Here is an 18,110-nt window from a genome sequence, read left to right as displayed (position 1 = left end):
ACCTGGATACCACTGACTCTTGAGACCTCTGTTTATTCAGCTGTAGAACAGTGTTAGTACCTATCTTGGAGGCAGTTTAGTGGGTTTCTTCTTTAATGTTTCCTAAATTTTGGAACCTTTTCTGTGTAGGCTTTATAGAAAAGGAGAAGTATTTTTCATTTTAAGTATCACAAGCACTGAAAGATTCCCTTGGTGACTGACTTGATGTGTAAATACAGGCAGGGCATCTCTGTCAAACATATCATTGCCATTGAATGGAAAGGCAGAGCATGAATCACTTCAGGGTTTCCTGATTTTACTCGTGTAGGATGTTAAGAGAGGCTGCAGGAATGTAATTGATGGCAATGTGCTAGCTGCACAAATTGAAAATCATGGGAGGATGAGAAAAACATCAGCTCAACACCAAACTAGTAATGATGGGGAATGGGAGGCTTGCTCTGAGCATGTGGATATGCAGGGAGTCTCTGTCTGTGCCAAGCAGACTCCAGGACTGGGAGTTTGGCTCCCTTCCCAACAGCAAATACATGGAGCAGGAGGAGAGCCAGCCAAGTTTTAATCAAGTAAAAGTTCTGTATCCAGAGGTGGTTGGCAAAAGAAGAGATTAAAGTATTAGGAGTGCAATGAAAACAAGACATTAGAGAGTTGAAAGCTGAAGTACCTGGACAAACCACTTGCTGAGTGAATACTCCAGAGCCATCAGGAGGAAGCCCCAGGTGTTTGGAGAAGGACAAAACAGGAACTCACCAGGACTTGTCCTGTCCCAGCCTTGGCCATCCCTGTGGCAAATGTGTAATATCCTCATGCCTTGCTGCTGGGATGGATGGGATCATTCCCCTTGGAGATACTGCTGGTGGAGGGCTCATAGCTGGCAGGAAGGCCAACAGCTGCAAACTGTTTATGTATGACAAGTTTTTGGATAAATGTGAGTTTACACAGTTGCCTGTGTCCCAGGCTTTGCTGTGGAAGTGCAGATAGCTCTGTGTGTCCAAGCCCAAGCACAGAAGTTATGGGCTGTAATTATGTAATTTCTCAGGAGAGAAAGGAAAAAAACCCTTGTGCTTGGTAATAGTAAAAATAGTGATTGGCTTTCCTTTCCCTCTTCCACTGATGCTCCTGCTTGACCTTTTTTATATATTAAAAATAGACTTGTGGTAATTGCTGACAGCACATCTGAAAGATAAGGACATTTTGCCCCCAAAGAAAGGCACTATCTGTACATTTGCAGAGGCACATGAGCAGTGTGGGGTTTTCTTTCAAAATAAACAAACAAAACTCCCAGTTCAGTTTCCTTCCCTATTTTTCATTTTCACACACACACACCTGTCTCACAGACAGGGCCAGAAGCAAAATTACCAAATAAAAGCATTTCCTCTCATATTATTCCCAGCCTGGTAGAGCCACAGCACGCCAGGATTTTCACAAACGTGTCTGAGTTCATGAAGTTTTTATTCCAGTTCTGCAGACTTGAAAGGCTCAGATAAAAATCTGGAAATTTAAGAGGCAAGCAACAGTTTCCATTCATCCCAATGAAGACATAAATCATGTTAATGCAGCTACCAAAGCATTGTGCTACTATTGTTGTTGGTTAAAGGTGTATTTTTCTCTGCATATCAGTTATGTGAATCATGGTACTGGATTACAGAAAAGTTGCATTTATGTGAATGCTTCAGATGGATTTACTCTTTAGTAAACTGGAGTATGTTTGCAGATCAATAATTTATTTGCTGTTGATATTCTGATGAAAGGAATTAATGCTAAAATGTATTGGTCCAAAAGAAAATCATAGTCTTAGGAAATAGTTTGATATAAAAAATAGATTTCACAAACGTTTTTAAAGCAAGCTTTTTCAGGCTTAAAATGTGATACCAATTTGTTATAACTGGCTTGCTGTTCCAGAATGACTCCTATTAATAAGCACTCAGCAGTTCACGAGCTGGACTTCTTACTGAGTTCATTCCATGTTCTCCAAAGGTTTCTGCTCTTCCAGGACTGAGTTTCTCTGCCCAGTCCATTTCTATAATAATAAACTAATTTTAAATGGCTACATTTTTAAATTGATCATTGCAGATATTGTAAAATGGCCACACAGGATTCACATTAAGCACTGAAAATAGCTAATAAAAATAGATGACTAAGAGTCTGTAACTGAGCCACAGTCCCTGCTTCTTTGACCACTGGTGGATGTACAAGTCTTTAATCATTACTTTTCCACCTTTGAATAATGAGGGTTTTAGCACAGAGCAAAAGCCAAAATAATAATGTGGATATGCACTGCCAGGTTCAGTGATGATTATAGCCACTAAACAAAGACTCCAGAAAAATTACTATTTGGGATAATGCATTTGACATTTTAATTGGTATTTAACATTTTTCAATATACTGCCAGAATCTGAGACTGTTTTGCTGCACCACACTTCCCAAAAATGGGAGTGCTGCCCCCTTCCATCTCCATGATGGCAAACATAGACCCAGCTTCATCTCATGAAATCTCTCAGAAAGAACTTGGCATGAATAATTTCAAATAAAACTGATTTGCCTGATAGACCCCTGAGCCTGAAATGCAATTGTTGTTCCTCAGTTAAAACCTCATGTGTCAGATAGAACTGAGGGAGATACTGGCACAGGTTAATGGAAGATAAAGGTGGAATAATCAGGGTTAGTAGTAGGAATAAATCACTTTTGGTAAAAGTCCTGCTCTGGTCATTTCTGCCTAAAACTGCTGAAAGAGAACCAAAATATCTCTCCCTGTTCAGTAAAAGTGTCTTTTTTTTTGCTTTTGGCTTCTCTTTAACCAAAAAGTGACACATTCATTGGGCCACCAGGCGTGTGACTGAGCTTGCAATCTCAAAAATCTTTTTCAAAGAAGGCTGTTACTTCCTGAGCAATTCCTTGATGTCCTTTGGCCTATTCTGCATGTAAGAAACAAGTCAGTCCAAGAAAAGTGCTGAAATCCAGCCTTTTATGGCCATTGATTTAAAAGGTTGAATCTTGATCTCATTATTTTTTGCACATAGTATGAATCTGCCCTTTCACAGTCAGGATTTTTAAAGCAAGCAAGTGTTAGTGCCTGATTTCTGCCTCCACTCTTTGCTGCAAGTGCTGAAGTAAAGGCTGTTGCCCATCCCTTCATTCCATCCAGAACATCCCTGGCAACAAATATCCACATCTTTATTGTTGTGAAAACTCACAAAAACAGAGCCAGGCTACTTCCAGGTCTAAAGTTTTATATTTGCACCCTGCTTTGTCAAAAAAAAAAAAAAAAAATAGGAAGATGGGGAGATGATGACTCTATTGCATGGTCATGGTCTGCTCCTTAAAGGCAGCTCCATCCAACCAGCCCTGCATGGAGCCAGCACTGCAGTGAGGAAATAGATCCCTTGTGTGCTGTTTAATTCAAATAAAAGCAGATCTGTCCCCTGTGACACCCTGAGCTGAGCTAGCCTGTGATGCCACCACAGCATTCCCAAGTGCAGTGGCACTTGCAGCAAGGGACAGCCTGGCTGCAGGAAGGGCACATGAGGACTATTGTTTTTCCATAGCAGAGGTTTCATGCTGTAACTTTTGAATTCCTTTTTGGCCTCAGCCTCAAACTGTTCGTGGTGCCCACACAAACAGGAGAATACTGTGCATGGATCAAATCCTAAATTCCACTCAGTAACAGGAGACTTGTGCCACCTACATTGGCTTTGTGACTCACCATCAGCACTTTGCCAGCTCTCCTGGCTCTGACGCTCTCACTTTGTTTTAAGCATGAAAATAAAGGAAAATGTAAGATCTTTTCAGAGTCTCTGCTTTATTGTTTTATTCCTTGTCCCTGACTTCATTCTGAAAATCAGGAGAGCTCCATTTAAATGCTTGTTCAGGCTCCTTCGCTGCATTTTCTAATGCTGTAGTAGAGGGAATTAGCAGACAAGTTTAGGTGAATTTTTGGGTCAGTGAAATATATTTTCCAATGAAAGCAGTGAAGGTGAGTGTGTTTTACTTATTTCCTGTCTGACAAAACTCTGGACTGATTCTTCACTGCGATGAGGAAGAAACTACTCAGATGATTTTGTGTGGAAACTGCTCTGATATTTTTCATTCTGTTGTATTTTTGATCCCTTTGGTTGTTAGTGCTATATGTTTTGAGTGCATGAGCTGTTTCACTGGATTTGATGGGAACATTCTCTGTGTTTTTGTTGCAGGAATTGCTTACTTAGGAGGTGTCTGCAGTGCCAAGAGAAAGTGTGTTCTTGCTGAAGACAACGGTCTCAATCTGGCATTCACAATTGCACATGAGCTTGGGCACAAGTAAGAACTTGTCCTTCTGTTTCCTTCTTTACTTTTGCCACTGCAGGACACTTTTATTTAAAGCCAGACAAGTGCAGTTAGTGTGGCATGTTTGTTATGATTTCATAGATGTAGCACATTGATACATAACTTAATTTTCTTATGTAAATAGCCATTCTAGCACACATAAAACTTTCTGGTTGATCTTCCCCTGTTTTCAGCTCTCTGTTCTGATTCTGAGTAGCACAAAGAGGTCTCAATCCCTTCAATGATTGACAGTAATAGAGACAAATTCTGCTTTTCTTTACTGTGTAGGACAGGCCCACAAAACCTGAGCTTCAAAATCTTTGAACTTGCTATGTTTTCTCTGATGTTCAGGTGTCTGTGTCAAGGTCTTTAATAGTTAAATAGTTTGGTAATGGTTTCATCTCTGCATGTGAAGTAATCTGCTGTGACTGAAGTGGTAAACATCAGTATTTTGGAAATGCCCTTAAGCAGAATTATTTGATCAGCAGAAAGAAATCCTATAACTTGATTTATCAGCTCAATCACACCTAAGTAAGACACTTTGAACACACTGGAAAAAGCAGGAAAGAACTTGATAAGTCCTACTCAGACAGAAATTTGCAGAATGAGATTACTGGATACTTTCTGCAGGTGACTTTGGAGACTCCTTAAAGCTGCCTATAAATGTCCCATGGGCAGAAGAAAACAAAATGGAGTGGAAGAGCCAGCTGCATCCCCTTAGTGCAGAAAATGAGTTAACCAAAGGTCAGCTCCACATTCCCTGCTCTCCCCCCAGTGTCACTGCACTTACTCATAATTCTGATGAGCTTTCCCCCTTCCCATTGGCATCACTCTGGCTGCAGTGTCACAGTTGGATGTGGAAGGTACAGAATTAGACCAGGAACAAAGTTATACAGGGGGCAGGACTATGGGGGCTTTTAAACACTCCTACCTTCAGCCTCTCTGGGTGTAAGGTGGGAAATCCCACTTTTGTTCCTGTAGTAAGAAGTTGTGCCTGAGTTTTTTCTGCACCCTTCCTACAGCTCACATGTCTGGTGTATCTTCCTTTCCTGCAGTAAGAAGTATTTCACAGCTAAGTCAGAGCCAATGGAGCGTGTTCAGGTTCTGGCCAATCTCATTCCATGACATATAATTACTTTATGGCAATGTATTTCAAAGTTGCATGGAGGATATTTAGGTTACCTACCAAAAATGAATCTCCTGTTCACCCTGCAGTGACACCAAAGGCAGCTGAGCCAAACCCAGGGTGGTTTCAGCAGAAATGAAGGACATTTGGTTTTGGTTTTATTTAGATTGCACGCCAAGATGTTAAACTGAGCCTAAACTTAATAACAAATTAATCTGTGGGTAATGCTAAGGGAAATTCAGCACTCATCTTTGGATGGGCCAAGAGCAAGAGGGAAAAAACACTTGAGCTGCAGAAAATCCAGCTGTGTGAAAGAGTGAGACTGGTCTGCCCTGGTGTTTGCCAAGTTTCTCAGCAGAGCTGACAAGCTTCCTTCTAATAATGCCTTGCAAAAAATCCCCATCATAAATAGGGGATGTAATGCTTTCAGATACAGCTCTCCATCTGTGCACAAAATTGCAAGCTCCATTTTTTTTTCTGAGGCCACTTTTGGTGGTAAGACCATAATTTTTTTCCTCTGATGGTTTTATTTCTTTGCCTTCATCTTGGAAAACTATTTCAGGAGTGGAGGGTCTGTAAGAGCCAGTTTAGGTACCCAAGGCATCTGGGAAATGTGGCTCTGGGAGGGCACAGGAGCCAGGAAGGCTCCAGCTGAAGGTTGTAGGAGCTGTTGGGAGGATTCTGTGTTTGGGGACATGTTCGAGGTTCTCATTCCACAAGGAGCTGCAATTCTGTCACACACTGGGGCAAATCCTTCTGCCCCCTCTGCCTCCCCCGCAGCAGCACAATCATCCCCAGTGTTGCCAGGTGAAAACAGAGCTGGGGAAATGTCATATCTGCTGATCTCAACCTCAGCTGACTGGTGCCTTTCTGGAGGCCAACAGCAATCTTTTCATTGACCTTACAAGGTGTCAGCCTTATTCTTTGGTGTTCAACTGTAGTAAGATGCTCTGAGCAGTCATATTTCAGCACATCATGTGCAAATAGAAGAATTCTTTGCAGACTTTACTTAAAAACTCAGAGTTTTTAAGTGAAATGTAAAGAAACCCATTGCAGACATGAACATGAAGCTGACATGAGCCTTAAAAATGAAAACCAAGGAAAACTAGGTGCAAGTTTCTTAATTTAAAACAAAATCCAATCAAAACTTTCATCTATATTGGCAAATATATAAATTTTGGAGAGCCATAATTTTGAGCTTTATTGAAGTCTGATTTCCTTATGAGTGTAGAAAAGCTGAGATTTATTATTCTTTCCTTAAGACTAACAAATGTCCGTGGAGATCACAAGCCCAGTTTGGCATTCACAGATAGTTTCTGATGTGGACTTTGGAAAAAGTGAATGGATTACTAATTGATGTGTCAGATTCCTAATCTGCCACTAATGTCATTTGGACTGACTGCAAAAAACACTATTCCAGACAGCTGCACTGTGAAAACATGGAGACACCATTAAATAGGTCCATTAGGATGAAATAGTCCTATGAAAGTTGAAGGATGAAAGTTCATCTTCAGATTTAACCTGTGGAGTTGTTGCTTGATGATGGGGTGAGTGATGTGACTTTTGTATTTAAATCTTCAAGTCTGTACTGATAGTTTTGGTCCATGGACACAAAGGGAACATCCATCTGTGTTTAGATACAATTTTTTCTGCCAAGGATCCAGGAGAAGAGTCTTGCTGTTATGAAAAGTTAACATTGAATGTGTATTGGGCTGCACATCATAAACTTCTTCCCACACAAGACAGGACCCTCAGCAAGCCTTACTCCTTCAGTCAAGGTCAAGAGTGGATGTCTTTTAAAACAGCACACTTGAGTGTAACCACAGTTTGTTGGATTTTATCCAGGTTTTGCTGGATGGAGTCCTGACCTACACAGAAGGGAAGACCCAAGATCACATTGGTCTTACAATGTACAAGCCTGGGGTCTTCATATTATGTTTACACGGAGCATTTCTTACTCTCAGCTTTCTCTGAATTGCAGGTCCATCAGTAAAAGCTGAAAAGTGCCCTGCTTTTGGCACCAGGATCCTGCCTGGTGCTTCCCTCCCCCTCCCCTCCATGGGCTGCACCAGTGTGAGGCTGGTCTGAGATTCACACCCCAAAGACCACCCTGAACAACCAACTTGGAGAAAAGCAGTGCCACTTCCCCCCCTCCTAGTTCTCCCTTTGCCTACAGCAGTGACTTTGTTAGTATTTTCAAGTCCTTCTCCAAAGAAAAAGTCAAAGAAGTTTTTTGGAACAAAAGCTGGGATTCATCCGTGTATCCGTTATCCCCGAACGGCGCGGGGTGGGCTGCAGCCAGTGGTTTTTCAGGACAACAATGCCAGCTTTGTTGCCATTCCTGTTTCTTTCAACAGCCTCAGCCTTCCTGTTGTGGGATGAGGGCAGGCTTGGGTGAGGAGGGAAGATTCCCATTCATGAGCCAGCAGAACCTGGCACTGCCTGGATGGGGAGGGAACAGCCTGAGGTGGTGTGGCTGGGAGCCACGCTGGGGCAGATGCCCTTAGGAAAGGGGATTAAAATCAACTGACAATAAGCAAGGAGCTGGCTCTTGCCAACAGCCTGAAACCACATGGCCTCAAACTTGAAGCTGAAACAGATGAGGACAAAAATGAGTCCAAAGGTAAAAGCCCATTATGCACAAACCAAACAGCTCAGGGCTTGGAATTGGACAGGAGAAGGGTTTGGAACCAGCAGGTTTCTCTCCAGTGTGCTTATTTGCTTTAGATGTTAGGTATTGATAGCTGGAGCTTGGTTAAAATTAATTCAGAGTGCATTATTATTTGCTGCATGATAAAGTGTGGCCTTTGTGGTGTGTCTCAAGCATTGTGGTGTTGCAGATAAGGGAAATGCACCTGGATGTTCCTTTTGTGGTCTGGTGTTTGTGCTGATGGAATTGTGAATAACATTGGCCTCCCTGATATGTGTGGAGTTCTGCACCCAGCAGAGAGATTCATGCATTTCAGGCTGGGGAGGAATGTCCCTGAGCAGATCCCAGAGGTGTAGAATGATGTCCTGTAACAATTTATACCAGTCACTGTGGAACAGCTAGTCAGGATTGCTGAGAACCAACCAGGAAATTGTTCCACTTCTTCCCTGCCCTGCAATTTATAAAGAATTGGTCATAATGCATTTTTTAAATGAAAGGTTTCATGTGGAAGCTGAGGACCACCCCAGTAAATGTGGCAGATCTGTGCAGACAGGGAATGCTGCAGGGTGCACACTGTGCTGGTAGAACCTATTTCTTTTTCTGGATCAGCCTGTCCTGCCATTCCAGTCAGAACAGTGCCAGCAGCATTGGATCCAGACAGCCAAATCATGGTGGTGGGGCAAAGGCAGTGGTTCTGGAAGCCATGGAGAAATGGAGGGACTTCTGCTAAAAATTCTCTCCTTTTATCCTAAGGTTATAACATTTTAGGTGCAGGATGTGGGAGCTGAGAAGCTGTTTTGAAAAAAAAATGCCAACAACCCTCTGTCTTTTTCAGAGCAGCTCAGCACAGTCTAACCCTTGGACTCAGGGCTCTACCAGTGGAGGCAGCTGAGTGTAGTTTGTGTCCTGACTGATTTTAAACATTAACCTTGCTTTTTTTAAAAAAAAAAATCTCTCACCTGGGCTTCTTTTTCTTTTCTGTGTTTCTCTGAGTTAGTCCCACATTTTTCAGGCAGGTTCTGCCTGAAAATTCCTGAATTTCTGTGGAACGTTTTTCTTTGTTGCTGTTGCAGAAATACACCAATGTGTCCCCAGGTTACTTCATACCTCCCAAATGGCATGAAAACCAACGTTACTTCAGTTGTAGAATCAAACATGCAGAAGCAGCAAAGTCTCAGTTTCAGGGTTATCCAGACAACTTCAGTTCTAACTCTGCTCCCTCTGTACTGCAAATGAGGCCAAACTTCTATTCACAGGGCAGGATTTCAGCATGTAGTTAAAAACTACTTTAACAAATGCCCACAGGCATCTTTATTTACTCCTGTGAATTAATATTTTACTACAAGAGAGAGCTCTTGCAAAGGGGTGCCCATCCTGTGTGTCTGTAGGGTAACACCCAGTTATGGATGGCTCAGGGATGCAGCCTGTGGTACCAGGATCAGTGGCTGGACAAACCTCTCCAGTGGCACTGCTGGCATTTTGGGTGTAGATCCTGCCTTGTGTTGGGGACCTGGGGCTCCCTCAGTGCCTCCATAAACCCTGTGTGGTCCTTCTGACCATGCTGTGTGTCAGAACTCACATCTCTGCATTTGGAGTGGTGGAAAATCAAGGTCAGTTGGATCCCAAGGAGCCCTGGAGCCAGAGGCAATCCCATGCAGGCTTTATTCTAGCAAGCTCAGGTATTAATGACTTTGCTGCACCAGGACTTCCTGAGCAGCCAGAGTTGGATCCAGGCAGTGCCTGCCCCAGTTCTGTTCTCCTGGTGCCAGAATCCCCACTTGGAATCTCACAGGAGGACGTAGCTGTTCCAGTGTATTGCAGTCTCAGAGTACTGGGAGGGACTGGCTGCTGTGTAGACATACCCTGAGGCTGGCCAGAAATGCTGGCAGCGCTCCGTACCCACCCTGGAGTTGCTAATTTTATTTTCTGCCATTTGTGTTGTAAATCTGTTGAGGAATGTCTCTCTCTCCGTGTTCCCAGGCTCCCTTTTCGTGCTCCCCTCCTCCCAGGTTTCATTCTTCTTCCATGGATAATTGCAAGCACATTTTCACAGTTAACTTGCCCTTCTCTGTACAACTCCAAAGGACATAATGGAACACTGCCTATTTCATCATATGTGATTGTACATCAGAGTGGTATGATCTAACCAAAGCAGTTATTTAATAACAGGTTCTGGTTCAGAGAAAGAATAGATATATCCTAAAATTTCAGGAGATGCTTCTTCCACTTCTGGTAACACACTGAGGGGTCTGTTTTAGATAAAACAAATTACTATTATTATGTACCTTATAATAACTTTCTGAAAACCATGTTCTAAGTTAGTCAAAAGGAAGCAGAGATCAAAGACACATTTAAACATATTTTAAAAAAAAATCAATGGAGACTTCTGCCAGCATGGATGCTTTGACCTGGAGAGGAGGTAGTGGTGGAGCAGGATAAACAGAAAGTGTTGGCCCACTGTAAGACAGTACAGGACACCTGAGCAAGTTAATTTGAGTCCCAAAAATAGAAGATCTCTGTGGCATTGACCTTGTCTGGACAGGTTGTTTTTGCAATGGCAGTGGGATCACGCAGAGAAAAAAAACTTTGATAAGAAAATTACGTACAAAAATCACACAGAGAAAAAGAATACTGGGGAGGAGAAATGGAGAGGTTTGTAATGTGCTCTGGATAGGCCTCAGTTTGGGTGTTGTTTTAATTTTATGTAAAGCTGCAAGATATTTCCAGGTGCTAATCCTGGCATGGTGGCAAGATACCTTCTGTCTGTCATGATTATCTGTTTCACCTTTGTACCATCCCAATGTGATCATTTATTTACACTGCTGGAATGGAATAACATTGGAACTGGGCGTGGGAACGTCCACGTCCCGTAGCTTTCTGCACTCTTGTGGCAAACATTTGTTCTGGGCAAGGTTTTCTTGCTGCTTTGTGAAGGATCTCTGTGTCATCCCTAGGGAAGCAACATTCCCTTGCAGTCCCTCTAATTTCTTTGTTTTTGAGCATCTTGTACAGCTTTACTTAACATAATAAAACTGCACCAAACAGGCGAACGACGGCCGTTTAGAAACACAATTTTCATTTAATCAATAGCTTTGTAGCTCTGCCAGCTCTGCCTTTCTTTTTGAAGGCTTACTCTGCTGAGTAAGCCAGGGCTGTATTAAGTAGCTGGGCCGTAATGATTTGGCAAACCTTGCCTCTGCTTCCTGCCACCAGGGTTCTGGTTTCATACTCCACTGGCTTTGCTGGCAGCAGCCTGGTGCACCCAGTGACCCAAAACACAGGGACAGCACAAGTCCCCATTGTGCAGCCTCCCACTGCACACCAGCACAGGAAATATTAGGTTTGTAAGTGCCATTTACCAAATAATAATTTGTTTTTATACAAGGGCAGCGATCTAGATGAAATATTTACTTTTCCACTAGCAGTTGGGTTCCAATAGCCTGTAACCCTTGCTGTCTGCCTGGCCTGCTGAGTTCAACAGGTTCCAGGTGAAAATCACTTCCCGAGCTGGGGAAGGTGATAAATCCCAGACTGTCACTTGGAAAAGCCTTTGGTAGTAAGTCAGCAGCAGCAGCAATGCCAGTGGAAATGTTGTTGCCTGTAAAAATGTGGTTCCCTTTAGCTGTTACGTCAGTGGAAGGCTGTGCTGGGGTTGGCTGCCTCTTGGCCAACAGTTGTGTTGGGAAATAAAATTCAGCAAAAAAGAGTTTACTGGAGAAATGAAATAAACAGGCCTGCTTTGTTCTCAGTGATCCCTTTCCATTTGCAAAATCCTCCCTACATCAGATGCTGGGCCTCTTTCCATTGCTGGATCCAGCCCAGCAGAGTTTGTTGCCTATGTCTTTACTTGAACCCCAGTTTCCATTAAAAAGAGAATAGCCCACAGTTTTCTACTTTTATTTTTGCTTAGGTAAAACAAATCAAAGCAAAAGGAATCTGATCATAATGGTTTGCTCTCACTTGCTTGAAAAGTTTCCTTCCTGCTGGGCTCTAATTAGCTGAGTATTTTTCACTGTGCTTTCCTTCTGTGCTCCAAAGCCCACTGGGACGCTCATACACCACATCTTACCCACATTTGGGACAGTTTGACCTCTCAGAAGTTTCTCATGTCTACCCTCTGGTAGCTGTTTCTCACCTGCCAGTGACAGCCCAAACCCTGCCTGGCTCCCTTCCTCCCACCCTTGCTGTTTGCCAGCATCACTCTGGAGACAGTTAATGAAGTGGCAGCTTTCTAATCTAGCTTTTAAATATTCATTTTAATTGCACACAGTAAAACTAGACTGCAGGATAAAGAAACGGACCCTAGAAACAGTTTGCTTCTTGTTTCAGGTAGTCTCTGTACTTAGGGAAAGTATCTTTCCTTCAAAGGAAAAGCAGAGCTTCCTTTCTTCCTCCTGAAAATGCAACCACCAGCACTTTTCAATGGGTGAATTCTTTCCTGTCCAATTCCTCCTTTATCTGAAGTAAAGCTGCTTGCTCTCTAATGTGGGGTAGATTTAGTCCAACAAGGCAGAACTCTTCCCTACTATCCATCATGAGTCACCATGGTCAAATTTTGATAAAAGTGGAGATTGTCTGCATTTAGCAAAGAAATGCTGCAAACTGGATTTTCCTACAGGAGCATTGTAATAATGACTTTGTCATCAGCTTTCCTGCTGTGTGCACAAGCATCACTTCTCATCTCTTCATTTGAAGTATCACCAACACTGTATATATAATTTACCTCTTTCTCCATTATTTCACTGTTATTGACACATTTCCAGTACTAATCCACATATGATCCTGAGGGTTTTCTCCAAAGAAAAAACCAACTTGTTTGCTTAGGAAAATATATTCATATTTTCTTTTTATGTATTAAGTATTACCTTCCATACCTGCAGTTCCTTCTGAGCTGTTTATTGTGTGTGTTGAAGTAACTTTGCCAGGTTTGCCAAATGTGTGATTGCAGGAGCCCCTCTGAACACAATGAACAGAAAAGCTCATACACATCTCCAGAAAGTTGTCACCAGTTAAATGACACACACCCTGCACCTCTTAGCAGCTAGAGACCCTCTAAAACAGTATCTTCTTATGAAAATAACTGACCTTTTTCTTTCCCTGTAATTTGTCTTCACATTAACATGTTCAAGCCAAAGTTATTCAAAGCAAGAGTATCTTTCTAAGTCACTTTTTACTTTCCTCATGTCCCTTCCTTAAACAATGTAAAAGCAAACCTGACTTTATTAGCATTGAGGTTTGTAGGCAGCCAGGCCCACCCACTACCCAAAGAATTTCACTTCAGTATTGGTCTGAACATAACATTTCCAAATTGCTTTGATACCAAGCCATAATTTGCAACATTCCTGTTTGATATTGAGTCTCTCCCTGCTGATAAAATGAGTGAAACTGAGATAACTTGCTGAACTTCTGCAATCATTTACAAACAGCCAAGGCCAGGTGGTTCTGGTATTATAAATTATTTTACCAGCTGAACCATTATGAAAAAAGGAGTTTAGGGAGTTCGTATATGGGAGTGCCACTATTGGAAGTAAAATATTAAAAGTGGATCTTGCATTTTCTGTGCAGCTTTTTTCCTTGTCAGTTCTGGTGGGTTTTTCTCATTTTTGGAAGCAAAAGCAAGCCCAGAGGTTTGTTACTGTCCACTGCAGTCACCTGTTGTGTTGGTGAATCAGTGCAAGAGGGTCACATAAGGATGGATTTCTTCTTGCACTGAATCTGTGAGTGATTGACAGCATGGACCAAGAAAGATGATGAAAAATATTTCTCTGAAAAAGACTTCTGCTGCTCTGAGAGCCATAAAACACAAACCCACTGCCTTGTCTGGGGACTACAGAACACTTGATGCTGGTAGAATTTATATATTGCATTTACTTCACACCTTCTTGTCTTTTGATGTTGGCCATCTCCTCCTTCCCACCTCCAGGAATGGAGAATTCATCTCCCAGTGTGGGGAAGGCTGCCAGCTTTCCTGACTCCTACAGTGCATTCCCCAGGCTGTCCCACTTCCCTAGCACTGGGCTGTGGGTGGCTTCCTGATGGGGCAGAGTGTGGGACATCTGGGTTACTCGTGTTGCACGTATTTGGCAAATATTCCACACCATTTCTGCCCTCTCCTTGCTTTTCTTTGAAGGGCTGTGCTGTGCTGCAGCTCTGCATTCAGGTTTGGCACTCGGTCATTTAATGCAGTTGACTGGAGGCTTTCAGTGGTTTCACAGGAGTTTTGGAAAAGTGATTGCACACAGAGCTTCCCCTGGGGTTTGTGACACTGTGAGTGACAGGGCTGTCAGTGCTCACTGAGCTTTTGTCTCTCTTCCCTCGTGGGTGGGAAATCCCACCCAGCTATCCCAGGGTTTGGTCTTTTTTCCACCCTACAATTTATATTCCCTTTTCATCTTCTGAGGAAATGCTTGTCACATTTTGGAGGTCTCGTTCTCACCCACTTCAGGCGGTGCTGAAAGCAAACAGCTTGTTACCCTTCAGCTTGTTCCTTCTGCTGTGCCCCGGGGTGCTTTCCAAAAACAAGGAGCTGCAGATGGAGCACAGCAGCCTCTGTGCAATGAGCAGTCCTTCTCTGCCCACCACTGGTTCATTCATAGTCATTGTGCTCCTTCTGCAACAGTTCTCTGTGTTCTGAAACCAGATTGAAGCAAGTGAGAAAGAAAGAATTTTGTATGTCCAAGAAGTGGATTTAATCACTTGAAGGGCAAGGAAACAGCTTAGTGCAAACATTTTCTTGGAGACATCCTCAGATAAATTTATTCTTACTTTAGGGTCACAGCTCAGCTGTGATCATGACAAACAGCCAGTGTGAGACAAGTGATTCCCATAGAGAGTCACTGATCCATGTTGTACAGTGAGTGCTTTTGGATATATTTATATTCAGCTCTTCAGCGAGGATTGATTGAAGGAATTAAAGCAATTCTTGACTCCTGCTGATGCTGTTGTGTCAGAAATCTGCTGTGTGTTATTGGCAGGTATGAAAGGATGTGTGAGGGTGTGGAAATGCTCAGTGGTTGGATGCCTGCATGGAGATGGGATAGTGCTTTAAGGAAGGAGACAGGAAAGATTCATGTAAGATGCTAAATAGATCTTGGAAAGGAGAGAGTGTTGATTTCAGAAGGGTGTTTTCCTGAGGTAATGCTACCTCGTCAATGTTGAGTTTCTGTTAAATTTATTTGTATATATATTGATCAACTTTAGCATTTTGAGGGACTTTGTTTTTGGTGGAGCACTCCTTTTTCTGCCCCTGGAGCCTCAGAACCTGCCAGCTCTTAGAAGAAACTGTGAAGCTTTTTCAGGAAAAGGTTGATATGCAGAGGCCACATCTAGAAATCAGAAGCAGTGGAGGGAGGCCCTTGGAATGGATGTTGAGTTGCTTTGCAGCTGGATTCCTTCATCTCACCAAAGGTGCTGGAATGCTTTGGGCAATGCCTGTCCTGCTGTGAATCACCCCCTCTGTGGGGCTGCTCAGAGAGAATCCCATGAGCCAATGTCTGATGGAGAAAGGAGTCAGTAATGTGAGCATGTGATGTTGCTGGGGAGAGGATCCTAAGATGATTCACCTTGTTCTTCATGGCCTTGGTTAGGCTTTGATCAAACCATGTAAAGCTCTGGTGTTTGTACCGGTGAGCTGATGAGTGCAAAACCACAGTGTGTGTGCTTGCAATGTCACTCATGTGTTTTCTGCCCCTGCCATGTCACTCGTGTGTTTCCTGTCCCTGCCATGTCACTCATGTGCTCTCTGTCCCTGCCATGTCACTCTCATGTGCTCTCTGTCCCTGCCATGTCATTTATGCGCTCTCTGTCCCTGCCATGTCACTCTCATGTGCTCTCTGTCCCTGCCGTGTCACTCTCATGTGCTCTCTGTCCCTGCTATGTCACTCTCATGTGCTCTCTGTCCCTGCCATGTCATTTATGTGTTTTCTGTCCCTGCCATGTCATTCATGTGCTCTCTGTCCCTGCCATGTCACTCTCATGTGCTCTCTGTCCCTTGTGGCACAAGCTCATACTTTGCTCCCTTCCAGATTCCAAGGCAAAAGAGCTAATTCATTTTAAATGAGAACCATATCATAAAGGGCTGGATCTGCCATGCAGCAGAATAAACCACAGCTTTCCACACTGTTATTCACCATAGGCGTTCGTGTGTTCTCACTCGCTCTTGTTGACTTCTTGGCTGCTTGATGAGTAGATAACCATATAAAATATCTGGTTACTTCATTATTGGAGAGTGACATAAACTTGGTTATGAAAACAAGAGTCCAGTAGTCATGGCTCCCTTTAAATGTTGACTTTCCTGATTAAAAAAAACCCCAAAATACAGCACCCATCCTGAACACCCCTGTTCTAGATAACTCTGTGTATACAAGGACCAGCCTCGGTTTCTTCAAATGCTTTAAGTAGGATCATCTCCCTCTCTTCATCACTGCTCCCCAAAGTGTTCCTGACAGTTTCTGGAATACTCAAAGCATATTTAAGAAACAGTGTTTACATGTTTGAAAAGCAGAGGGTGAAAAAGCCTGTTTTCCATTAAGCCAGCAGCCTCAGTGGCCGTGGTTTTGTAGGAAGGTTGCACAAGATGTTTCCTTGCCTCCTCCCTCAGTGACAGCTCTGCTCACATCAGCATTTTCCCAGGATTTATTAGTTTGTCCAAGCCTCCCTTGGCCCCCTCTGACATCTGTGGCCATCTCTGCCTCTCTTAGAGGCATCACCTTTCTGGGTCACCCTCCCAGAGTTACTGTCCTCACTTTGCACTGCAGCTCCTATTACAGTTCCAGCTCATATGAGCCCCCCCACTTCACTCCTTCCTCTGTAATGCCTTTATTCTCAACTGGATGGAAACCTCATAACTTGCAAGATGATCAACATTTTATATTGAAATGTTAAACATGTTGAACCAGTTCAGAAGTAGGCATCTTTCCAGTGATGCAGCTTCGATTTCAAATGTTAATAAAAATTCCTAACATTGAACTCAGTTTGGGAGTGGACAGCCCTGAGCTGGATGATGTGGGGTGCTGTCTCCCACTCCTGGTTCAAGCCCAGCCCAAGGCAGGAGCTGCTAAGAACTGTTGATGTACATCCTGTGCTTAGTGACCTGTTTGGATTTGAGTTTAATGGCCATGTTCAATGTTCTCAGCTGCCAGCCACACACCCTATGCAATCTCCTTCCATACCAGCACCTTCCTTTGTGGTTGATATTGGGTGCACTGCAGAGATGGGATTCCCTTCTCAAACCTTCATTGAGACCTGATAGGAGGTGGGAAGGGGAGGAAATTTGTCCTTCATATGGAAAAACAGATGGTATTGTGCATGTCTAAATAGCTGTCCTCCTGTGGGGCACTGTCTCCTGCCCACACTGACATGCCAGAACAGATTAATTACAGCTCCCCTCCTCCCTTACCTCTCCCACTCTGCAAGGATGTTGTTCAGTCTGCCTTCCTTTTGCATTTATTTTTCTCCTGTGGGCTTTAGAAAGAAATCTTGTGCTTAGTCCTGGCTCTGCATTTAATGCTGGATTACTTGTGGGTGAGTCATGGCAAGCTGGGTCACAGGGAATGACCTCTCATATTCACTTCTGAGAAGGTCAGTGGTGACGTGCCAGGCTGGTGCTGCCTAGCTCATAGCAATGTTCCCTTGCAGAAACAAAGCCTTTAGAATTACATCTGCAGGATAAGAAATGCTACAGGTAGAGAAAACTTGCTGTCCAGCAATCAAGTATCAGCCAAAAATGTAAAAACATAGTGGTCCTACTGAACTTTTCACTTGGAGCATGAGATCCCTCTGCCTTCTCCTGTCCCCACTGCACTTGAGATACAGCTGTAATGGGCTCTTGGCTCAATTCTTTGAGGCCATGTTGGTCTGCAGGGCTGGCCCCAAGGAGCTCTTCCTACTTAATGTGTTGCTGATCTTACACAGTTACAGCTTTTTGTGAGTTGGTTATTCAGAAAGACTCCTTTGGATTTCTGTCTGTGGGAGTGAGAGACAGCCTGCTGTCCTCATTTCCTTCTTGGCAGCTGCACATCCTCCCTGCCCTTTGGAGAG

The 18,110-nt window shown here is 43.3% G+C and overlaps 1 protein-coding gene across 1 annotated transcript in view; it reads left to right on the top strand.

Annotated features, from left to right (window-relative positions):
* Positions 1 to 18,110, top strand: part of ADAMTS17 (ADAM metallopeptidase with thrombospondin type 1 motif 17) — a 159,203-nt gene that overhangs the window by 56,053 nt on the left and 85,040 nt on the right. The window contains exon 8 of the mRNA XM_033071032.1: positions 4,185 to 4,290. Coding sequence (XP_032926923.1) covers positions 4,185 to 4,290 — 106 coding nt within the window. The remainder of the gene's footprint in view (positions 1 to 4,184; positions 4,291 to 18,110) is intronic.

This window comes from Catharus ustulatus, chromosome 12, assembly GCF_009819885.2.
Source record: "Catharus ustulatus isolate bCatUst1 chromosome 12, bCatUst1.pri.v2, whole genome shotgun sequence".
NCBI classification, from domain to species: Eukaryota; Metazoa; Chordata; class Aves; order Passeriformes; family Turdidae; genus Catharus; species Catharus ustulatus.
Note: the sequence above shows the minus strand (reverse complement) of the source record. Positions and strands in the feature narration are given on the sequence as shown.